Source organism: Colletotrichum navitas, assembly GCF_030913465.1.
Source record: "Colletotrichum navitas strain CBS 125086 chromosome Unknown LY79scaffold_32, whole genome shotgun sequence".
Lineage (NCBI taxonomy): Eukaryota > Fungi > Ascomycota > Sordariomycetes > Glomerellales > Glomerellaceae > Colletotrichum > Colletotrichum navitas.
Window position 1 is genome coordinate 80,543 of NW_026850578.1, and position 23,546 is coordinate 104,088.

The following is a 23,546-nucleotide window of genomic DNA, read 5'->3' on the forward strand; positions in this document are numbered from 1 at the left end:
CCAGCAAAGGTGCTCTCACGAGTGAGCTTTATAACATCTACTGCATGCAAACATGTCCCCCTTCCCCCATGTGTCCGCCCCGCTTTGGTGGGTACGGCAGGTTCAACATCCGCATCAGCCCATTCATGTATTGCTGGGGGGACATTTGCCAAGTCTGAAGCACCGCGGTCGTCTCATTGGCCACAGAGGTGACTTGGCTGACCTAACGAGATTGCGCCCTGCGTCGTATTCGGGTCCAAGGGAAGCACACAAACATATTGTCTGGTTGTATCTTTCGGGGCCTAAGAAAATGACCATCAGATTGATGCTCTACTGCCGGATCCCGAGTTGTCCGGTGACCGAGAGCTCGCCGGAAGATACGGCCCCGTAAACCCACATCATCACTCTTCACGTCCTCCGTTTCCGAACCTGATATATACACAACGTGATGGTAGATACCCTCTCTCTCCGTTATTGGACTTATGGTCTGCTCGTTCATTCGCTAGATTTAGCTCCGGCCGATCGCGTACGTCTTGTAACATCGTTGTTCCCAGAAGCCGTGCTCCGTCCGTATATTAGTTGAGTGGTCTGCTATATATATAGATGCTGGCCCCTGAAAATGCTGCAACAAAACTCCCACCCAAGCAACCAGTGCCTATCCGACGCGCTTCTAGGCCTCGCCCTTCTTGTTGTTCTTCTTGTCATTCTTCTTCCGGATATCGACCCAGCCCATACCCCACGCGAGCGCAAAGGTCACGCCGCCCAAGGCGACCAGGAGATAGAACACTTCGCCGATGCTCCTGGAGTACGCCATGAGAACTCCGGGGAGATCCGCCTGCGGCACGACCGTTCTGAACCCGGTTCCGCCGGCGGCCAGAATGGTCTTGGCGTCTACGGACGGGGCGTACCTTGCCAAGTTGGTGCCAAGCCCCTCGCTGAAGATGACCGAAGCCACTGTCAGGAAGATGGCGCCTCCAAAGGTTTGCAGGAATATGACGGTCGCCATGACCACGGGGAGACGGGACGGCGCAGAGTTTGCCTGGACGGCGATGATGTGCTGAGCGGGGAGCGAATGAGTCTATGCCGGCTTTTCAATGAACGGGGTTTGGGGAGCAGCTCACCATCTGCATGTTGGACCCGCGGCCCGCGCCTAGAAGGACCTGGTAGCCTATCCAGGCGGCCGAGCTCGTATGCGGGGTCCATGTCGAAATGAGCCCGTTTCCGATTGTCGCTACAACAGAGCCGAAGACTACCCAAGGGATGTAATACCCCAGTCTCCCGACTGTAAAAGGTTAGCAACCTTAACCAATGATCAACGCGAGCTTTGGAAACATGGAAGAAACCCCCCCCCCCCCATCTAAGGAGGGGAGGGGCATCGAGTTCAAACCTACCCAAGGCGCCAGAGACCACGGCAAAAATCAGCTGGCTCAGTATGGTCGGCAGAAAGTCCCTTCCACCCTGGAACGGCGTGGCCCCCTTGACACTCTGGAAGTACAGCGGCAGGTAATAGCTCGAGACCATGGTCACGCTGTAGCTCGCAGCCCCGGCGACGCAGCTGGTCCAAATGATTCTGTTCTTGAACAGGTCTAGGGGCATCATGGCTTCGTCGTCGCCCAGCCTGTGTTCCCAGTAGAAGAAGAGCACGGCCGTGACGCCCGCGCCGACGAACAAGCCGATGACGACCGGTGAGTCCCAGGCGTAGTCGTTGCCGCCGAACTGGAGAGCCAGCAGGAACATGACGGCCGCCGGGGCGAAGAGCACAAAGCCTGGGAGGTCGAGGTGGCCAGGTATTTGAAGAAGAGGGAGGGGGGTCGTGATCTTGGAGGGAATGTGGATGAGCAGCAGGAGGACTGCGACCACGCCGCCGATCGGAAGGTTGATGTAGAAGCCTGGGTTGGTGGTTTTTTTTTATTAGCATATCGCAAGGTTCACAGCAAGTCAAACGATCCAAATGAGGGACGGCCCGCCAAGCACTTACACCATCTCCAGTTTACGTATTGCGTGAAGGCCCCTCCGATGAGAGGCCCGACCACAAGCCCCATGTTCGAGAGCCCAATGACGATGCCGATGATTAGCGGCCTCTTCTGTAGCGGCACCGTCGTGCCTATGATCGTCAGAGCGCCGTTGAACAGGCCGGCCGTCCCCATGCCCGCAACGGCGCGCCCGACGATGAACATGTCAGAGGACGTCGCGACGCCGCAGATCAGCGAACCCAGCTCGAACAGGAAGAGAAAGGCCAGGAACGTCTGCTTGGAGCTGAGGTATGTGTATAGCTTCCCTGCAAAGGGCTGGAGGGCGGCGCTGTCGGCACAAGATGGTTAGCTCAACTGGCCTTCCTGATGCCCCCCTCTCTGATGGGGCTTCCCCCTGCCCCCAAAAGTCGTGGATAGGGGACACGTACCCGCACAAACTGTAGGCAGCGCCGTACCAGCCCACGTCGGACAGGGAGTTGAAGGCTGTTGTGATCTCGGGAACAGCCTGTGCCCATTGTCAGCCATGAGTAGCTCTTCACAGCCGTAGTGTAGAGGTGCGTCTTTACCGTTGTGATGATGGAACCGTCGAGGAGCATGAGAAACACCACGAGCGTCAAACCGGCGAGGACGAGGACTAGCTTGATGCCACTGATGTACTCCTCTTCTTCTGCATCCCCTTGCTCCGTAGCCAAGACGCTGGCGTCTCCGGTCGCCCCGTGGCTCCCGTCCTCCGCAGACTTGTCGGATGCTTCGTGGTCGGTGCCTATCGGGGACGACGGTGGCTTCTCGGAGACCCGGAGGTCGGCCACGGGTGCCATTGATGGTGGCGATTCCGGACCTTGGCTGGATGTCAACGTGCCGGGCAGGGGTGTCTCCTTGGAGCCACGCGAAGAGAACCTGGCCATGTTACACGGCTAGTGCTGCGTCTGATTGTAAAGGTGTATGTCGCCTCGAGACGGTTTCCGGATGAACTTTGACGGCTGGTCGTCTGAACAAGCATTTCAGTCCCGCGGACCATCGTAAATATAACAAACTCTATCATCTCAAACCCCGGTCCACGTCAATCCATCACCACAGTCCATCGGCTCAACCCCGTACAAACAGCTATCAGGCGACACCATCTATCCCCTTCGATAGGTATCCACATGACCTGATTCCGTAGGGCTGACCACCCACAAACATCTGCACATCCGGGATTCGTCTGCGGTAAGAATCCCGGCGAGGTGGGAGAGAGGGACTTTAGATGAGTATATCCGCACCGGCTATGCGTCACCAGCGGAGATGGTGGCTCCCAGCCCGCTGGGGCGCGCTGGAATAATTCACGGCTCGTGCATGTTCGGGCCGCATTTAGACTAGCCGCTAATCCTTTGGGGATACCTTATCGTTCGCTCTGTGCAAATTGGCGGGTTTCATCATTCAGTAAGACGGAGGATCTCAATGTCAGCCAGGGTTTGGGTGACTGACATTCTTAAACTCCGGCCGCCCGTCGGGTCAGCAATGTAGGGGAGTTTGCTTTGAAATGGGTCTTTTTTCCCATCGAATAAGTCCGCCCAGAAGAGCCGCAACCGCATGCTTTGAAGTCCTAGTCTAACTTACGGCATCTTACTGCCGGGTTACATTCCACCCAACGTGTGACTCACTTTCGTTATGTATTTTGTCCCTGCTTTTCTATGTTTATTGTTGGGCGAATCTTTGTCAACAAACCTGTTCCTCGTTTAGGCCCCTCCTTGGGGTTCCGTGTAAGTAATCCTGGGTAACCAGTGAACCACCTTATTCTCGATTCCTCGATCCCGCACTGTGAACAGACGAGTCCCTCCGTAGCTTATCCTGCAGGTGGTTTGAAGGCAGACCGCAACAGCATAGACCTGGCCGTGCAACTATCAAACGCGGGTTATAAGCCGGATAAAGCTCGGGCGATCGGGACGGTATGCTGCACTCTCCTCGCAGACGTTGAGCCGAAGCAGGAGAACATGTTTCTGCTGAAAATAAGGGGGGTAAAGGTCGAGCTGCGTAACTTGATAAACGCTTCATCCAAGACACGTTATTGGCCCGGTGGTCGGAAGATTGGGCGATATCAACGAAGCTGAAGATCCCGGGCCAGCACTAACCTTTGCCTTATATATTGGAGGATATACGAACGGACGGTGGAGAAGTCAGTTGACGGGCAACTTGGCCAGGGTAATCGTCACGTCTTCATCGGGGATGCCGATGCCGACGGCCGATTCATCGTGCAGCCCACCTCATTCGAACCCGTTTCTCGCGGTTGAGACCGGGACTCGCGGGACAAGGCATCGTCATTCCCGTCGCCGGTCGATAATGACCACAATAACCCACCAAGACTATTTAATGATTAAGCTTCCGCCTCACTGCCCCACCGTTAGCCTGGTCCGGGAGACTGGGATCTTCCAACTCACGCGAGGCCGCTCCGCTAACCTTATTTTTGGTACATCGCTCGCCCCTTGGCGAATTGCACCATCGGTTTTTTTTTGGTGATCTAATTGACTTGAAGTTTTTAATAATATCCCGTGACCTACTTCAACGGACGTCCAAACTGCCCTCCCTGATCTTCCAGCTTCATCCTTGGCTACACCATGCCTGCGCCCAGCTCCAAATCACCCCAGACTCTAGACAGATAGGGTGACTAACGCAACGATCCATTGACATCATAATGATCAAATCAAGTTTGCTCCCACTGCATCCAGTCACCCATTCGAAGGATCCGAATTTCGTCGTTCCTCACATGGAGCTCCGCAAACAGACTATTTAACGGGCTATGGCCAGCGGCCAGTCCTACCAGGGTCTATCCGGACAATTGCCAAAGCCCACGACAGCATGAACGTCGTAGCCCGTCTATTCGACTACTCAAGCGCTAGTAGCCATGTGTACCGCGTTCCCAGGTGCACCCGCCCCCGGAAATCAGCCGCGTGATCCCACGCTCGTCGCGACAACCTTCTCTGCATCTCAGGCAGGACCACAGAGGGGAGTCATTGGACCAATATCAGTGCTCGCCAGAACCGCCGAGGACCTGCTACAGTCCTCATGAACTTTCTAACCAGGTACATCGCGCCAAAATCCGGGTGGTTGTGATCCGACTTATCCGGTGGCAGTATTCTGCGAACCGTCGAGTGGTCTGATCAGAATCAAGGCCAGGGGTATGAGTGGGATTCAAAACCACAGAGTTTATGGCGCTTCGCGATTTATTAGCTACATTTATGTTATTAAGAGCATAGCAGCTATCTGTTGGGCTCCTGTCTGCTACAAACAAGGATAGACGCGGTTACTTGCGAACAGCAAGCAATGCTCTGAATATATCATATATCACTTCATGGCACCTTGAAACCCCGCACAGAAGCCAGTTTGACTCGATTGCCCGGAAACCACTTTCAACGGCGGTCTATGCACGACATATACCTAGCCACTAGCCGTACAACGTCGAGACAACGAAGTTGACTTAGATTTCCGACCCGGACTATACCCGACCTTACGTAACTCCCTCAATGAAGCGAAGGTCAGAGACATCTTGAGAATGGCATGCGGGGGATTTAAAGAGTAGCTTCGAACAGGAAAACGTTTTTTGATTACACTAACCGAGCCTGCTCCTTGTGCCGGATTCCACAATGTGATACTCTGCATTTCGAAAAAGTGGTTGGCACAAGGGGACTGACACGATGACGACGACGGGGAGGACGGCGGGAAAGACAACGCGCAAAATAACGGGGGGATTATGCAGAGTGCCACAATCCAGTTCGAGTTTACGCGCCTCTTCGGAGTTGTCCAGATGACCAACGCGGCAAAGGATATAGGGCAAATATTTGTTCTTCGAGTACGATCCAATCCTGCACTGCCTGTTCATGAACAACAGCCGCACACAGAAAAGACCGTTCATTTAGACATTCAAAGTAACTTTTCAAGCCTGTTTATTAAGCCATACGGTATTGGATAGCCTCTATGAAAGAAAAAAAAAAAAAGAAAAAAGCGTTGTCCGGCACCGTCAGCCGCGCGGATGGACAAGTGTGCGCTATGGGGCCGAGTATTCCGCCGTTCGATCCCCCCCCGCCCGTGGACGGACCAATCCACCCTGTAGTCTTGGCGTCATCGCGTTCGGACTTTGTCATATAATTGAGGCTGCTGAGAGAGACCGGCTCCTCCTCGACGATTAACTCCGCCCGCACAGATCGTCAGTTCATTGCAATTCTGACGCGGCAAGGCCCAGGTCGGTAGGCGGAACTGCCAACGGGATTCTGGGTTCCCGGGTGGTTATTAATCCAAGTTGCGGGGGCACAGACTTCCTACGGCAAAGAACAGCCGAGTAAAAGTAGGTTACCTACGGCTTCGGCAACAGCACGCGGTGTGCAGGGGCTTCAGGAAAAACAAGTTTGAATACCGGTAGTGGCTCGACGGGGAAGGCGGACAGCACAGCACAGCACAGCAAACCAGGAGATACAGAGTACGTCAGACCAGAACCGTGGTGGCGGGATTCACGTGCTGGATCGCGGCAGGCAGGTCATGCCGCGGACTTGAGCGAATCTGATTGTCGGGAGCGGGGCCATCGGTGTGCCTTCTCTAGCGCCCTTGACCGAGTGGATCATGCCACAGCCGGTCGTCCGGAATCCGGCGGATGTGGTTCCGGGAAAGGACCCACTTCATGACATAGTTACGCCTGAGGCCGCAAGGCCCAAAACAAAACACCACACTCACTACCTAAACCCCGGCCGTGGTCGTACTGATCGCCGGTTGTGTGAGAAATTCCATTGTTTCGGCTGGTTTGATTCACTTGCTTTGGCATTTTGTCCCAGCAAAAAAAATCTGAACCATGACGGAGTGTCGGCTGGGCTCCGAAGGGCTTTGTGCCTTCCCCGGCCTCCGTTCCCACCAACGATCCGGTCGGTTGATGCTTCCTCTCTAACTGTCCTTTTCTTTTCTCTCTTCGCTGATCTACGAGGTTGGCACGTTGGTCACAAATGTTGTCGGGCATGTCCCGTGCTACGTTGGCAGGAGGGAGAAGAGGGAGACGAGGGGGAAGGTCAGAGGCGCCGGGCCAGAATGCAACTCTCCAAGACAAGTACGGGGTATGAGAGCGACACCAACACGGAGGTGTATTGGAAAATGACATCAACTCCGGGCGTGGTAGCGCTGGGCAGAGGTTCCGGCTGGAAGCAACAGGGGGCAGTTAAAGTGGGCACGAGCTCCGGAAGACACGGAGAAAACAGAGTGGCGTCGTCAGCGGCCATCAGCTGACAGGAAGCGCACCGGCGACGACGCTGCAACTGATGAAAATGGCGCACCGCTGCGTCGGTAACATACCATGTACGAAGCGACAGTGGGATGCTCTGGCCGCTGATGGGCCCGGCGGACGGTGCAAACAGTGCTTGGTCGTTCGTTTGATGTTGGGCGAACGGTCTTGGCTTGCACAACTGCGCCCATTGTGTCGGATGTTGGGTTTCAGATGCTGCTGCTGCTCGGTAGCATGATGGGATACCTAAAGCGGAAGGGCAGAGTCTCATTCGTTTTGTTCGGCCTGCGGACGGATGAGCTGAGCCCAGCTGCACTGACACGATCGGGTCGGGGTGGGCTGATTATCAAGAAAACGTCCGCACTGGGGGGGGGGTCCCCAGGTTGCCGCAGCGTTATGACAGGAGTGAGGAAACATTTTGCCAGCTCGCGCGCCCGGCAGCGGGCTTCAAAGGCCATGTCCGAAATCGCACGAATGAAGAGCATCGCCAAGAAACGGGGGCTGCAGGTGCTTGCTCCAGAGAATGAATGAGAACCTGGTAATGAATCCGGCCATTCTTTTTCAGCCGAGGAAGAAACCGGAATAAACCGCGCGGAATGAGACACCGCCGCCAGCAGCCAGCCCCGTCTGGGGGGAGGGGAGGGGGGGATTCTGCTACCGAGGAGCCCTGAAATAGGCTTTCCTCGGTCGCCGGGACAGCGTTCGGACGTTCCGCATCATAGGTGCGACGTAACGAGCTTCTCCGGCCGATGGAGCAGAATGAAGCGAAAATTCTGACGAGGCCGTAGACACTTGACAACGTGGTATTATTGCAGCATGATTGCAATAATCGTGACAATCATCGCAGCTCTACGGACACACGTGTACTTGACAATCAACGGTTTCTGGCAACGGACGACGAGAACGACGAGCATATCGCATCGTGCAATTTCAGCGTTGTGCCGCCCACCATGCTGAAGCAGTCGCCGTGTCTCTGATTTCTTGAGGGGGTATCTTTTTTCTTCTTTTTAAAGAGAGAGAGAGAGAGGGGGGGATGGGTGGCAGACCCGGCTTGGCCCCCCTATCCTATTCGACAGGGCGAGAATCCGGAGGGGCTTTGCTCCGAATGCTGCGAGCCGAGCGGCCCAGGGCAGAGACTGCGATGTTCTCACTTTTCAATGCGCGCCCGCTCCGGTGGCCTCAGGGCTCAATGCCGGTAACGTGTACGCCTGCATCGACTTGGCCAGAAGAGCAGCCGCGCGCACGCTCTTTGTGCGAGATCTGGCGTGAAACTCGATGTGAATGTGCTGTGGTGACAGAGCGTTGGACAGTCGATATTCTCGTCATTCGCATGCTCGTGAATCGTAATGGACGGCCGGTGTGGGGCACCTGGAGCGCAAGTCCGCTTCAGCACGGGCAGATGAAAGTAAAAGTCCAGACCGCGAGGGTAAGTCGAGTTTGATTAAACGCAAATTTGGCGCGTTGCCGGAACGAAATGGCGCTGATCGTTCTCGGGATTGTCGGTCCATTTCGAGGATTGGGCAAGGGTGGTGGGGTGTCCCCGGAGCGAAGACGGACCAGCAGTATGCATGGTCTGCCCCGGCCGAGGCGGCAGCTTCTGCCGTGTTTGGTTTTGTGCACGACGACCCGAGTTGGCCCTCCCACTCCCGCAACCCAGACCACGGGAATGTACCCTGGATGCGCAGACAACCGTGGACCACCCCTCTCCCCATAGTTGGAATGGCACTCTGGGACACGTAGAGGGTTCGGGGTGACAGCGGCTTGCAGTGGCTGACGGAGAGAAAGCATGGTGGCCGAGATCTAAACCGTGCCGTCGTTGACGGAGGAGCCAAGCTGACCGCCACCGGCCATGTTCAAGCTGAAAGCAGACGTGATGGATCGCTTAAGCATGCACTTTGTATTCAGCAGTAGCGCCTCCGGCAAACGCCGGTGAAGCAGGTGGGAAAGGGACGACCAAAATGTGTTGCCTCGTGTCCGGGCCTCCTTTGATCTCGGTCGATAACGGGTATGCCGTAAGTACACCGAGGTCACCAGTGTAGTGGGCGAAGTGTACAGTAGTACGGGAGGTGCCATACCGTGCGCTGTGGGGAGAGTGCTCTTCCAGACGTGACCTTGACTGCTGGACCTGGCAAGCGGAAAGGGGGATAACCTTGCTGCCGTCGTCGCTTGAATTTGGGTGCTCCGTGGAACAACTCGGGGAGGGCTACAGTGGTGGAGGAGAGAGGAGAGGAGAGGGGAAGAGACGGAGGGAGAGGAGATGAGAGGAAGACAGAAGGCACTTTCCGAAGGCACTAAGAGGGTTGTGTTGCGCTGCGATGACGACCAGGGTTGCGGCACTTATAGGCTCGCCCGGAGGCGTTTGCCATCCACGCCCCCGATGTCATGACCGTCGCCTGCCTCTGGCTTTGGCTTGGACGTGGCTGCTGCTGGCCAGTCCCTAACCAGTACGCGAGTGTGCCAGTGTCGTCGAGTCGCCCAAGTCAGTGTCTTTTCAGGACTGTTTGGTAAGGGGGGATGGGCAGAACGGTCGGTCGATGCCGGTCCCCCCCAAGGTCGTGGGTGGACCAAAGCCAGCGTGCCGCGTGCACGGCAGGGTTTGTGACTCTGTGCTGCCGAGACATGAAGCGCTGTACCTACCGTATCCTCTCAGCAGATTCGTACACCGCACAGACCACCCACTAGGCCAATTTCGAAAGGCGGTCAGCCAGCCTAGCCACCCACCTAGCCATCTAACCCTAACCCTTGCCACCAAACTTGCTGCTGACGTTGACTAACCCTTGCATTTGCCACTTCTAGATCCCTGTTTCTGCCAGCCTGCTAGCCCCTATCCAGCAGCCCGTAGTCAGTGCGGTGTACGAATCTACTGAGAGGATACGGTATAGGGTATTGAACGACGGGCCCGGCAACGTCGCAGGAGAGTGGCAGAAAGAGCCGATCGGGCCCGAACGGAATTGGTGAGCAGGTTGGCTCGAAGATGCCTGTTGGATCCGCGCATGAACATGTCGAGAAGGCAGGAAAATGCGTCGGGATGGATGTCGATCAAGGGACATTTGTCTAAGGGTGTGCAAGAAGGGCGGCGTGAAGCTACTATGTAAGCTTGGGAAGAAGGGGGGCACACTGCGCAAGGTGAGGAAACGGAGCGACGGGCTCCCCATATGACGGCGATTTCGACTGGCAAGCGGGATGAGTTGCGCATCCGCCGGCGATGGTGGGCAAAAGGACGGACGGATGCGAGACACAAGACGTATCGGGGACGGTTACCGACAGGCACTGTGGCAGTACTGTATGATTTTTGGCTTTCGGGCCACAGCCGGCCTTTGCGGGGGGTGGGGGGTTCCTCCTCTCTGTTGTTGTCCCCTCCTCCTTTTCTGCGGTGTCGAGTCGGGACTCGGGAATTGGGCAGAAACACGATGGAGGGGGGAGGTTTGGTCAGGCAGGCGTTTGCTGAAATGCGATTGCGTTGGCCAAAAAGAAGAGAAAGGGAAAGGAAGAAAAAAAAAGAGAGAGAGAGATCGGTATAGACAAGACCTGAGCTGGTACCTCGCCATACCTAGATGCGTAGGAATATGTCGTTGGTTACCGATAGAAAAAGCAGCAGCATCTGCATCTGCACATCTGGGAGGCAGGCGCCTACGGTGACGGCTGAGTCCCATCGTGTCAGGCAGGGCAAGCGCAGTCGCGCCGAGGCAGGTACCAGATGTGTGGAAGGTTGCAGATGAGGGAGGGGCGAGTACTTGCATATAAGGTGTGGAGAGATGGCAAATTCAAGTACCAGGTACATAAGCCACCGTAAGGGGGGCCTGCGGAGGACAGAACAGGGCCAGAGTGGGCCCCTTCGCTCCTGACTCCCCTCCGTTCCTTCCTCACTCAGCTCCGGCACCACCAGCCGATCCTCCCGTAAAACCTCAGCAGAACCTCAGGCCCGCCCGTGTCTACCTGCCCCAGCCCAGCCACTCGTCACCCGGCCGTCCTTGTCCTTCCTGCCGTATCCCCCTCCCTTTTTTGCCACCTTTTTGGGGTTTCTTTCTTTTCGTGCGCTCTTTTCATTTGTTCCTTCTCGTCTGCTCTTTCATGTTTGCCCGTTTGCCTCCGGATTGGCGTTTACTGTACCACCATACACTAGGTAGGTACTCCGTACTTCCCGAGGCAAGGTTCCTTCCACGCGTGGAATCGTGGGAAATTCTTCCATTGTCCTAGGGCACCTCCCCCCGGCCTTTCCTACCCCACCCCTCCCCTTTTCCGCCCTTCTCTTCTCTCCTTTTCCCACCAAAAAAAGAGTCGCCGATTTCTTGCTCCCGTGTCCGCGACCCGCGCCCAGCTCTGAGTGGAGATGGACGTCTGGCGACACCCGTCCGCCTCGGCGGGGAGGCAAGACAAAAGGAGCAGCCGCCTCGGCATTGCTTCCACACACACACACATACACACACACACAACCCAATCAACCCCCCCAAGGCAGACGGACATCCTACTTATTTAATCCAGTAAGTCGCCTAGAGTGAATGACTTTGGTGGTTGCGAAGAGGAAAACATTGCCGCTCCTTTGCTAGGAAACAAAATCGAAGAAATGCAAATACAGCATGCAGGAGAGGGAAAGGGGTGGAGGGGGGGAAGTGAGAGAGAGGATCTAGTGCAGGGGCCGCCGACCGTGTGCGACTTCCCCGTGTTCCGTGTTGGTGCCGTGATGCCGTAGGTGTCTGCCAGGCCAGAATGATTGTCTGCCCGCCTGCCTGCCCGCCTGCCTGCCCGCCTGCCTGCCCGCCTGCCTGCCCGCCTGCCTGCCTGCCTGCCCACAGCCAGCCCACGCAGACTGACAACTGCTCTTCTGTCTTGCGCGTCGTCTCTCCTGCCCCGTCTCGTTCCTTCCCCGACCTTGATCAATTCCTGGTCCTGTCCTCCGTATTCCGTACCGTATTCTACTCCGTAACCCGTGCCGTTTTCTTCCTTTCTTTCTTCTGCCTTCTAGGTTCTCTGCTCACGCCCCTTGCCCTTCTTTCCAAAACACCGAAAATCTAAGGACCACCGCCCGGATTTCGTCGCCCTCCACCGAGAAATCGCGGCCGACCGTGTGCTCCGATTCTCTGCCCTTCTTCCACCAGAACACAGGCACGCAGCACAGAGCAAAGGGCGAAGCCACTTTCCCTTTCTCAAACGATCCGTTTATATCCTTCTGCTCCGGCGCCGTTCCGGAGGCTGCTAGCCTTGCTCCGACTCGCTTTGTGCTTCCCCCCTCGCCGTCGTTATTGTGGGGGAAAGGGCAAGGAGGCCTTTCACATCCTTCCCTCTCTCTCTCTCTCTCTCTCTCACACACACACACACACACACACACACTCTTCTCTCTCTCTTGCCCTCCCTTGCCCTCTCCGTCCTTCCCCCCTCCGCCCCCACCCTTTCCTTCCCTCCAGCGTTATTGCCCCTTCTAGGCGTCCTGACCTTGCGCCGCCGCCGCCGCGCCCGCCCGTCCGCTTCACCTCCTGCTCCTGCCTGGGGGTCTCGCCTTTTTCTGGAGCCACCCTTCTCCATAATCTCGGCGCGACGGGTCTTCTTTCCTCTGCGTCACCCGGCCCCAAAACTCTCTTCTCTTCCGGAACCCCCTCAACAAAACACTCCTCCTCCCGCTCCCCTTCCACCCCCGAAACCTTTCCTTCTCTTCTTCCCCTTTTCCAACTTCGCCTCGCCAATTCCTCGGCTCCTTGACGCCGAACACCTCCGTGGCCTTCTCTCCCCCCCCCCCCCCCCCCATCCTCCTCCTTGTCGCCAACTTCAAACCCACACTTCACCACCCCAAAACAGACCTGATAGCGTCGCGTCCGTCTGCCGTCTTCAACGCCGACGCGCGCCGTCACCGCCCTCCCCCGGGTTTCGCGCACACAAAGGAAGAAAAGAACACCCAAAAGCACCTCCCCAAAACCATCGCATCATCTGCTTGTCGGCGCATGTCTGAATCTCGCGTCTCAGCGACAAAATCGCCGCGTCCTTCATCTGCTTCGCCCAACATGTCTGCCAGCGTTGTGCGGTCTACCGCCCTTCGAGCCGGCGGCGCCTGCGTGCGCTGTCGCAAGGGCAAGACCAAGTGCGTCTACGAGAACGGTCGCGCTCCTTGCAAGAACTGTGCAAAGGGAATGCACGAATGTTATCTGCCCTCCGAATCCATGGCTCATCACCACGGCCAGTCCCCCGCCCGCCACACTGCCGCCCATCGCCCTGCGCGCGAGAGCCTGCCTGCCTCTGTCCCGGCCGGCGATGTTCGCGCCGCCAACCCGGCCTCCACCACCTCTCGTCACATTCAGACTCCAGAGAAGTAAGTTGACATGTCTTTCCTTTACCTATCTCCACGACAACTCCCTCCTCCATCATCATCATCATCATCATCATCATCATCTCTCCCACTTTGTGCCCCTTCGGCGGCTGTGGAGCCCACCAACGCGCACCGCACACTTTTCGCGCCTAGCGGGCGGCCAGCTGCCTCGCGCGCGCCGTGTGTGGCCGGTGTGCTATTCTCGTCTCTCGGCTGTGTCGCCGCCGCCCACCTCCGCCGAACAGGGAGAGAGAGCTCGGCCCTTTCTGCATGCGGCCTGGGCGCGGTGGCTTGTCCCTCTTCTCATCACACGCGCGGTCATTGCTTGTTCCCCTTCTGATTCATCTGCCCACTCCACCCCCCTTCTGCACCCCCTTGTTCCCCTCTCCCCAAGATCCGTCGGCCTTTGCCTCGATCCGAAGGCGGCACCCCATCTCTCAAACCGACCGCATCTCCCACCGCCGCTAGCTTGGATCTCGGAGCCGTGTGCTGGCGGCGCTACCCATCCCACCCATTATCCCCCCCTCCCATTCAGTCATTCTCCTGTGCCATCCCCATTCTCATTTCCCGAGTCGCATCCCGTCTCCTCCACTCCAGACTCCACTCTTCGCTTCCGGGCCAGTCGCCGGCTCCTTGGTCTACCCAGGTGCATGCACAGAAAGCTGACTTTTGACCCCCCCCCCAGACTTACTCCGGAGCTGATCCAGGAATGCGAACGGGTCATTTCCAAGACGTTCCCTGCTTGTGTCGCCTTCCACAAGCCGTCGTTCATTCAGCAGCTCAAAAACGCCTCTCTTGACCCGGCCCTCATCTATGCACTGCTTACTTGCGCTGCCAGGTACGTACTAATCATTTTTTTTTCTCCCCCGGAGCCTGCTACCCTCGTCGGGCTACCTGATTTCCGATCCCAATTCTCTTATTGGCCTCGTGTTTCACCACCTTTCCCCCGCAATGTCCGACTCTTGTGGGTGGTGCGGCCTTCCGGTCGGATGTGTCGTATCGGCTCACCTCGCCCCAAATGTCCGGACTCAGGCCGAAAAGGTCCTCCACTGTTTCTTCTGTGGTTTGACTTTAGGCCGACTCAGTGCTATGCTGTCGTAGTTTGGTCAATAACGACCGCTAACTCTATATCCCTGTAGGAGCTCCCCCACCCTCATCAGGCGCTATGGTGGCCAGTCCGGCGCTACCGGCGCTGCCGAGCACTTCGCCGCCAAGGCCATGGGCATCATCAATCAGAACCTCGACACTCCCAGCCTTGCTGAGATCCAGGCTATCTGCTTGATCATCATTCACGAGTGGGGCTCCCGCAATGCTGTTCGCGCCTACATCTACCTGGGCCAGGCTAGCCGCATGGTCCAGATGTATCGCATCCTCCACAGCCATCATGCTGCTGTAAGCGATGCCGACCGCTTTCTGCAGGACGAGTCCTTCCGCCGCGTTCTCTGGCTGCTGTACATCCTCGACTGCCTGCTCACCAGCACACCTGGCCGGCAGCCGGCTTTGTCTGTCAACGACACCTCTGATGTCTCACTGCCCTGCTCCGACATGAACTTTGCATTTGGCAATGCTGTCTTTGTCCAGACCATCAATCTGACTGACCCGTCTCGTATGCCTGCCGGTACCCGCACAGACGAGGTTGGTGAGTTTGGCCAGATCGTCATGGCTACACGCATCTGGCGTGATGTGGTCCAGATGCTGATGACAACAACCACTGAGACCTTCAACGACAACGTCTGCTCCGGACTGATGGGAGAGATTGAGCGCCTCCGTGCCTCTCTGTCGATGCAGTATGTCGACAAGCCCGGCCAGATCAACCTTCACATCACCATGGGTTCTGGCTTCACCTATGCCATGCTCCACTGCATGCTTCACTGCGCCTCCATCTTCATCAACCGCCGTCGTCTCTTGCAGTATGTCACGGCCCCTGGTTTCAATCTCGAGAGCTGGCGCCTCACGCCCCAGTGCCACGAGATCATTGACCGCCTCTTTACCTCGTGCCACAGCACTATTGCAATGTTGACGGCGCTCGAGGCCGGTTTCGACAAGGAGGGCATCATCTGCTTCCCCATCTTCATGCTCTTCTCTTCCTTCACGGCCAGCGCGACCGTCGCCTATCTGTCTCTCAAGGGTCTCACCCCTCCCAACGCTGTTGAGACCGCCGGTCATATCGTGCGCGATGGCCTTCACTTCATGCAGGATGGGGTTGACACCTGGCCACTCATCAGCTCGTGGCTCCGTCATCTCGCTGTGATGCATAGAGTGCTGGGCAACGATGCTGGCGCTTCCAGCCCCAGCGTTGGAGGCACGTCTGTGCCTCCCACCACGGCGCCAGCTGACCAGGCGTCGGTTAAGGACGAGGCCGCCTCTAACCCCGACACCAACCCGGATGCCATGGACTACGACCAGGCTTCCAACGCCACCGCCCCTCAGGGTCCTGTCCACAACCATACGGCGTCTGTGAGCGAGAGCGGACGTGACAGTGAGCCGCCTGCCCCTCAGCCTCGCCGTCCCGGTGTCACCACTATCAACGGTGGCTCCGGCGGCGTCGGCACACCGGCCTCGACGAGCCCCCCCCCTCCGCCACAGGCCGAGGTCAAGCAGTCTACCGAAATGCTGCCTCAGCCCCCCATGGGCAATGGCGTTTCGTCATCCGAGCCGGCGGCTGCTGTGCCCCAGGACATGACGGCTAGCGAGTTATGCTCTGCGTTCGAGCGACAGCTGCTCGAGCTGGATGACCTTGCCGCGTTTATGGGTGGTGGCGTTTGACTCACCTCTTGATCGGCTTTTGATGATCAGAACATTTCATCCAACCAATGTTCGGACGTCCTGATTCATATCGGACCGGTATATTGTACAGTACGACTACCGAAAAAAAATACCCCGCGACTGAGTTTGCGATCATTTGATGTCATCCCGTGAGTGGAGGTCATTGTTGCTTTGTTTCATGGGGAGGAGTGTGGTGTCCTTGTGGTATACGCGGATCAGCGGGCATTGGACTGAAGGGGCTCTTCTCGTGGCTCCCTGCTGGGAGCGAGTGGCGTGTGCGCGTGTAGTGAGGGTTAATGAGTTTTATCATCAAGGCGTTGATGGCCCAGTCGATGAATGACTCTGGCCGGGCTCTATGGAGAAGTTGGCGGTTGCGTCTTGTTTTTTCCCTGTTTTTTTTATCCGTCCTTTTGTGATCAGGGCAACATCCAAGAACCCTGGAATTGCTTCCTTTGACACGATAATGCTGCATACAGTCATAGCAGCACCGGATGGCGTTGTGATGTGTTGCTTGATGAGTTTTAATCGAATACCCGTGGCAACACGACGCTTCATATCATTCACTTCGTGATTTTTCCTTTTTGACGGTGATGGCTAGTGTGCCCTTGAGCATCACATCTTATGCGACGAGGCATATCTTCTGTATCCTCGTCTCCATGTACCTTGACTTGTTGAGCCAACCAGTGCCCGCCCTTATGCATGAACGCCACGACCGGAATTCGGACTTAAGACAACTCCGCTCACGTGGCATCATGTATCCGTGCACACCGTCCAGCCATATAACAAGGGACGGTGTATGTCAGCAGTGGACGGACGGAGTTCGACCCCTATGCGCTAAGACCCGCCAGATCACCCGCACATATCCAAACCCGCCGGGTTTCGTTCGTCTCGTTCGTCTCGATCAACAACACTCTCCGTCGAGCACAGTTTCATTCTGCTGTTGCATCCAGAACTGACTAAGCGGCTTCGTAATCGATATTCGAAGCTCAGCGTGCTCAAGCGGTCGCACCCAGAAAGCCACGCGGCGATCCCGGACATCCCGCAAGAGTTAAGACAGTTTGCTGCGAACCAGGGGAGGGCCCTGAATCTATCTTTCGGCCCGCCTTCCTTCGAACAGGGTTGGCAAAGGGGACCGGCCCGTTGCTTGGCTTTTTCCCATTTCTTTGCTCGCTCCGAACTCCGGATGTCAACCGGAGTTGGAAGACACGACTCAGGCCCGGCCCCTTCAGTCGCCAGCGACAGCGGGGGCATCGCGGCGCCGTACGGGCGGGCATGTACCAACTGCTCCCGGGCCAAGTGCAAATGCATCCTCCGCCCCGTCGGCGGCCCCTGCGAGCGCTGCCACCGGCTCAGTAAGCTGTGCCAGCCAAGCAACCCCATCCGCAGGCGCTCCAGGAAGCCGCGGTCCAGCAGGACCGCGCAGCTGGAGGAGAAGCTCGACGGGCTCGTGACGATGCTGCGACAGTCGGGCCGACCAGACCTCTCCGTCGGACTCGGCCCCGGGCCTGTTACCGCCGCACCCACTGCCGCCATACCTCCGTCTGCGACCGCTGCCAGGACGGCGTCCTCCGAGCTGGGAGATGCGCGCAGTGGTTTGGGGTCGGTGGCCTCGGCGGACGATGCGCGTACGCGTCAGACCCCATTCCCGACACCGACGACGCAGACGGACAACAGCCCCGAGGGGACTGGCACCGGGTACGAGTACGGGGATGGAGACGACCTGCCTTCGCCGGCCGAGGCGGAGACAATGTTCGAGGGGTTCCGCGACCGGAACATGAAGGCCTTCCCCTTCATGTGCTTCGGGGAATCGACGACGCAGCGGGCGCTGCGGGCGGAGCGACCGTTCCTGTGGCTCTGCGTAATGACGGTAGCCTCCCGGGTGACGAGCCAGCAGTTGGCGCTGGGGCGGCGGGTGCGGCAGGTCGTGAGCCAGAAGGTGATTTTCGAGAACGAGAGGAGCATGGACTACCTCCTCGGGATCTTAGTCGTCTTGGGATGGTGAGTTTGTCGTGTTTTGTTTTGTGTTCTCCTCTTTCGTGTTATCCACCAATTTAGGGTTTCAATGTATGCTTACTCCGCGCTCAGGGCGAACCACCAGCTCGGGACCAAGCCTTTCAAGTGTATGTTCGGCCAGGTCGCTATCGGCCTCGTGTTCGACCTAGAACTGGCCCGCGACCCGTTGGAAGCCCTAAATCCCTTCATATGCTTCAAGGCCGCCCAGGAGAGGGCCGATAGGGACAAGACCTCGGTCGCCCAAACCTTCTTCATCAAGTCGCAGGCACCGCGTACAATGGAGCAGCGGAGAGCAGTTGTTGCCTGCTACTTGATCACGGCGTCGTAAGCACTCTTCTCTCCCCCCCCCCCTCAAATCACGAAAAACCATATGTTTTGCAGAACTCCACGACTAACCTTTTCTCGCAGCATCGCTGGTTTTCTGGGCAAAATGGTTCCCCTGTCCTGGACGCCGTACATGGACGAGTGCCTCGAGATGCTAAACGACAAGCCCGAGAGTCCCTTGGACAACAGCCTCGTCGCGCTAGTCAAGATGCAGCTACTCAAGGATGAATCCAGCAAGCTCTCGTCCCGGCTCGACAAGTCGTCGCGGGAGGGTGCTGATAGCTCGAAGCCGCCGCCGGCCATGTACATCAAGATGCTGCAGGGGCAGCTGCAGCGCATCATCCAGGACCTACCTGAAGACTTACGAAGCACGGGTTTGTCTCCCCCCCCCCCCCCCCTTCCCCCCGTCCCATCCAAACGAAGAGCTGCAAGACTAAAACCTCACCTCTTTGGGTATAGACGCCATCATCTCCCAGCTCCACTGCACGGAGCTCTCCATCCAGGAGGTCGCCCTCACTTCCCATACGGGTGCTTTGGTGCCTACACACCTCCCGGACGTCGCCCGCCTCGACATCCTGTACGCGTGCCTGCACGCCATCAAGGCCTGGTTTGACCACTTTTTCACGCTGCCCCCGACCTCATACTTCTACATGGGCTTCATCACTTTCGAGCAGCTGTCCCACTGCGTCGTCGCGCTCTACCGCATCTCGGTCCTCGACGATCCCGTCTGGGACCGCGCGAGCGTGCGGACGACGATCGACCTCATCGCGACGCTCGACGAGATCGGTAACCGCTTCTTGCTCGTTCGCGACGGCGCCGGGCTCCGCGACGACACGGGCGAGGGGACCACGTTCGACAGGGCCATCAAGACCATCCGGGGTCTCAAGAACACCTGGGAGGCGGCGTTGGCTCCCTTTGCCAAGACTGATCCCTTGACGGCGACGGCGACGGCGGGCGGGAATGTCGACGGCGGGCCGGGTGGGCTAGGAGCCGGGGGGATGACGGAGGCCGGGGTCGGAGAGGCGGATCTCGTGCAGTTCGGGTTCGATCTGATGGATAACCGGCTGTTTACCGACATCTTTATCCCGTTTGACTTTTGATTGTTGCCACCGTCTTTTCTCTTCTCCTTTTGTTTCTAGTAGAACGCGGGGTACACGGCATCAAAATGGCGCGTCATTGGGAATGCCAACCGTAGGGTTGGTTGGGAACCGGCGTTGAGACCACAGGGACGTGGGATGGAAGTCTCCTCTTTATTTATTTTCTTCTTTTGTTTTTATATTGAACCGTAAACGCTGCTCAGTAGCCTGCAGGGAAGTTCATTCGACGGCTGGCTAGTGTACATCAATACTACCTCCCTCCCTATTCTCGTTGCAATGGCCAATCTTTGCGGACAATGTGCCTGATGACTTCGAGACGTTGTGGTTGATGGTTATAGTTTCACATTCTCTCCGTCCTCCTCCCCTCACCCCCTTTTCCTTTGCCTCGATGTTCGTGCATGACGTTGGTTCTGCGTACGACTTTAAAGAAGAATCAGTATCTAGGCGGCTGTATCACAGTGCCAAGTGATGCCACGGTGAACCTGAGGTGATTCATCTCCTAATGTGAGCATTGATGTCCTCAGTCTATGTAACAGGCTGAATGCCTCCCATTGGTCTTCTTGGGCTGAGGCGACGATGAGTGAAACAGTAGGCCAGGACACTGGACTACCAGTTGCACCAATCATTACTTTTTTTGTTCAAGCCCCCTCCCCCTCTGGTAGCTTACCCCCTTCTGCCACCATCTTGTGCCTTTTCCAACGAATCCATCCCACCCCTCGTCCAATCAAACCGCTCGCTCAGAGCACCTTTTCGTTCGAGTTACTGGACTCGAGCTCGGTGATGGTGGTGGTGGTGGCGTGCCTCCGGCGCAGGTTGCCGGCCTCGTCGTGCTCCTCGTCCCACCGGGCGACCTCGGCCTTGGGAACCCTGACGAGGCGGTGCGTGTTGGCGCCCTTGGCGTCGACGTTTACAATCTCGGTGCGGATCTCGTAGCCCAGCCAGCGCGGGAGCACGTACATCCAGGCGATGTAGTAGAGGATGCAGAGCAGAATGCTATACAACGGGGAGAGGGGCGGCACGTTAGCATGTTTGTTTCGTGCCGTGCGGAAAAGGATGAGAGGGGTAAGACAAGAAGAAGAAGAAGAAGAAGAAAGGGGAAGAACTTACATTCCGATGCCGACGACGCAGTAGGTCGCGTACCAGAAGCTGACGTCGCCGGCGTACGGGCCGCCCTTGGGCGGCCACCATGGCATGGCGAGAATGAAGACCTGGACGGCGAGGAAGAAGACTACGACGACGTCCCAGGCGCGGAACTCGGAGCGGCCGATGCCAGATCGCTGGCGGCGGCGGCGCAGGATGAAGACGCCGAACGTCATGGCGAAGTTGAATATGGCGCTCGGGTAGCTGGCCAGGTCGACGACTGGTGGCGGCGTGTCAGTAGCCTGTGTCGGAACGCGTCATGGTAATAGGAGAACGGGAACGTACCGAAAGAGAAGGCGTCGCCGGCAGGCGGCGCGACGATCATGATGAAGGTCATGATCCACTTGAGCAAGTACGGACCCAGGGGGGTCCCGAAGGGCTTGGTCGATACCCAGAAGTTGGTGAACGGGAGCACACCTTGTCTGTGACGAGGGGGGACGCCAGGATTAGTGTTGAACATGGCAAGTCTTAAATCGGACGCCTGAAGAGGGGGGTAATAACATACCGGCCGATCTCGCGGATCATGCGGGACGACCCGATCAGCACGGCGAGAAGGTTGCCAAAGGCGCTCAGCAGGACGAGGAAGTTGAGGACGTTGGCGGCGGCGCGGCTGCTGCCAAAGAGCTTGGATAAGAAGACGGCGGCGGCGATCTCGCTGGCGCCCTTGAACTCGGCCTTGGGCACGGCGGCGAAGTAGGCGATGTTGCAGAGCATGTAGAGGACGGCGACGGTGAGGAGCGAGACGACGCCGTTCCGGCGAAGGGTCGGGATCGGGTTCCGGATCTCGTTGGTCATGTTGAAGGCGTTGTAATAGCCGGCGTAGGAGAAGACGATGCTGACGAGGGCGTTCGACAGGTCGTTGCCGTTGCTGGTCGTTGCCGTTGCTGGTCGTGCCGTCGAAGGCGTTGCGGAAGTTGGCCTGGGGGTCGGGGATGTGCTTGATGTTGCCGCCGAGGACGACGAAGCCTGCGATGCTGATGCTTCGGGGTTGTTAGACTTTTGGCCCAGTTGGAAGAACGGGGTGGAGGGGGAGAAAAGTGGTCGCGTTTTCGGGCCCAGCTTACAAGACTAGCGTGAGGATCTTCAGGGCGCCGATGAAGTTGACAAGCCAGAGGGAGTATCGGTTGTGTGCGATGACGCAGATGACGGCGAGCGTATACGCCGCGATGGCGACGCCGCGCATCTGCCACTCGGAGGGCGTAGTATCCGCCATCCTCCAGAGGTATCTGGACAGGACTGTCGAAGGTCAGCAAACGTGCTGCGGGGCGTTTTCTTCCTCTTCTTCTCAGCCTCGGAGGCGACCCACCGACGGCGTTGCTGCTGCTGAAAGACAGGATCACCGACTGGACGGCAAAGGCCACGGGGAAGAAGTGTTTCGGCCGGGGGTACGCCTGCTCCAGGAAGACGACCTCGGAGCCGCTTCGGTTGGGGAAGTAGCTGGCCAGCTCGAGGTAGACGCTGAAGCCGGCGGAAGCCATGAGGAATCCGATGACCCAGTACATCAGGGCCAAGCCGATGGAGCCGGTTCTGCTGAGGATGCTGGCGGCTGTGGCACTTCGTCAGAAATCACAGCCATCTAGAAAAGGGTACCCTGCCACCGCACTGCGGTATAACGTACGAGTAGAGAAAATACCGGTCCCGATCATCATGTTGACGTTCAGGAAGATGATGGCGATCCAGTTGACGTGGTAACCCAGCGGCGAGTCGGACTCAACAGGCGCGCCGACGGCCTCCTGGTAGGACGGCTTGGAGCCGTTGCCCCCCTTCACTCTAGTGTAGGCGAGGCCGCCGTCGTGGATGATGGAGGGCTCCGAGTCGCTGGCCTCGGTGTCGGCATGGACGGCGGAAGCGCCGCCGCTCGGGAAGAGCTTCGCAAAGAGCCCCATTGCTTGTTGATCACACACATGTGCCGACACACAAGAGTTGTTGACGGCCTGAGGAATTAGGAAGAGTCCCGGGGAGATGCAGGTTGAAAGCCTGTTTGTTCAGTAGAGCCGAATGGGTGGTGAATCACCGTATCAAGACATACGGGATTATACGACGGAGCTGATGTATATATACTTTCCACGAAAGACGAGTCTGCCAGCTGTCGTCACATTGTCGCGAGATCCCCGACTCATGGGTCCTGTTCGATACTATGGAGTAAAAGCACACAATCGACCTCGACTCCGGGGAGCGCGTTGGACCCCTCTCCTTATCTGCCACTTTGCAGATTCTCCACGGTGAGACGTTACACTCGACCTGGCGATGTCAGGGTATGGTTCACAACAAGGGACGGAAAGCAGGCGACTAGGTTCGTCGGACGAAATCCTAGGATCCAAGGGCGCCTATTGCGTGCTTCCTGAGCCCTAGAAGTTTTTCATTGCCAAGAACACACATTATCAGTCGGCGCACATCCCGCCAACAGTATCTCCCGCCGCGGCCACATAACCACTTGTGGCATATGTCGCCATCCACCCTCGGCCTTGCTCTATCGCAGCCTCCCAACACGCCCCAATCAGCAAGTGGGCACACCGCGCGAGGGTGGGTTCCCGAGCGCGGGTAGAAACACTAGTGGATGAGGGTTTCAACCACCGTCTACATAGCTCCAACGAAACAGGAAGCGGATGGGTACTGGAAACACGCCACGGTGGAAAAGCCGTCTTGCCTCTGCCTCTTGGCTCGATTATATCTGATCCATACATCATCTCGCATAATAAGGTGACACAGGCTATCCTGACAATAAC

At 57.4% G+C, this 23,546-nt stretch overlaps 6 protein-coding genes across 6 annotated transcripts; 3 read left to right on the plus strand and 3 right to left on the minus strand.

The window, feature by feature from the left end:
• Positions 1-649: 649 nt before the first annotated feature.
• On the minus strand, positions 650-2,857 carry LY79DRAFT_516308 (major facilitator superfamily transporter; the record flags this gene model as incomplete). Its single annotated transcript, XM_060554806.1, has 6 exons — positions 650-1,036; positions 1,101-1,261; positions 1,371-1,868; positions 1,958-2,280; positions 2,381-2,457; positions 2,519-2,857. 6 exons carry the CDS (start codon positions 2,855-2,857, stop codon positions 650-652), a joined length of 1,785 nt encoding a protein of 594 aa, XP_060413775.1.
• Positions 2,858-6,593: 3,736 nt separating this feature from the next.
• On the minus strand, positions 6,594-7,886 carry LY79DRAFT_554910 (uncharacterized protein). The gene has a single exon (XM_060557888.1). It carries the CDS (start codon positions 7,454-7,456, stop codon positions 6,977-6,979), a length of 480 nt encoding a protein of 159 aa, XP_060413776.1. The 5' UTR covers positions 7,457-7,886; the 3' UTR covers positions 6,594-6,976.
• Positions 7,887-9,367: 1,481 nt separating this feature from the next.
• On the plus strand, positions 9,368-10,243 carry LY79DRAFT_687745 (uncharacterized protein; the record flags this gene model as incomplete). Its single annotated transcript, XM_060564684.1, is given in 4 exon segments — positions 9,368-9,637; positions 9,657-9,711; positions 10,105-10,147; positions 10,160-10,243. 4 exon segments carry the CDS (start codon positions 9,568-9,570, stop codon positions 10,241-10,243), a joined length of 252 nt encoding a protein of 83 aa, XP_060413777.1. The 5' UTR covers positions 9,368-9,567.
• A 2,935-nt stretch (positions 10,244-13,178) lies between these two features.
• Positions 13,179-16,246, plus strand: LY79DRAFT_590493 (fungal-specific transcription factor domain-containing protein; the record flags this gene model as incomplete). Its single annotated transcript, XM_060561161.1, has 3 exons — positions 13,179-13,483; positions 14,166-14,318; positions 14,620-16,246. 3 exons carry the CDS (start codon positions 13,179-13,181, stop codon positions 16,244-16,246), a joined length of 2,085 nt encoding a protein of 694 aa, XP_060413778.1.
• Positions 16,247-17,429: 1,183 nt separating this feature from the next.
• LY79DRAFT_590494 (uncharacterized protein) lies at positions 17,430-19,683 on the plus strand (the record flags this gene model as incomplete). The annotated part of the gene is made up of 4 exons (XM_060561162.1): positions 17,430-18,244; positions 18,332-18,583; positions 18,668-18,957; positions 19,043-19,683. 4 exons carry the CDS (start codon positions 17,430-17,432, stop codon positions 19,681-19,683), a joined length of 1,998 nt encoding a protein of 665 aa, XP_060413779.1.
• A 734-nt stretch (positions 19,684-20,417) lies between these two features.
• Positions 20,418-22,706, minus strand: LY79DRAFT_669987 (high-affinity methionine permease; the record flags this gene model as incomplete). The annotated part of the gene is made up of 7 exons (XM_060563721.1): positions 20,418-20,673; positions 20,788-21,040; positions 21,106-21,242; positions 21,326-21,739; positions 21,885-22,056; positions 22,127-22,366; positions 22,439-22,706. The coding sequence occupies 7 exons, from the start codon at positions 22,704-22,706 to the stop codon at positions 20,418-20,420; spliced, it is 1,740 nt and encodes a 579-aa protein (XP_060413780.1).
• Positions 22,707-23,546: the final 840 nt, after the last annotated feature.

Excerpts from the sequence above, each read along its gene's own strand:
- LY79DRAFT_554910 (XM_060557888.1), bottom strand. The coding sequence starts at position 7,456 with ATGAGACTCTGCCCTTCCGCTTTAGGTATCCCATCATGCTACCGAGCA.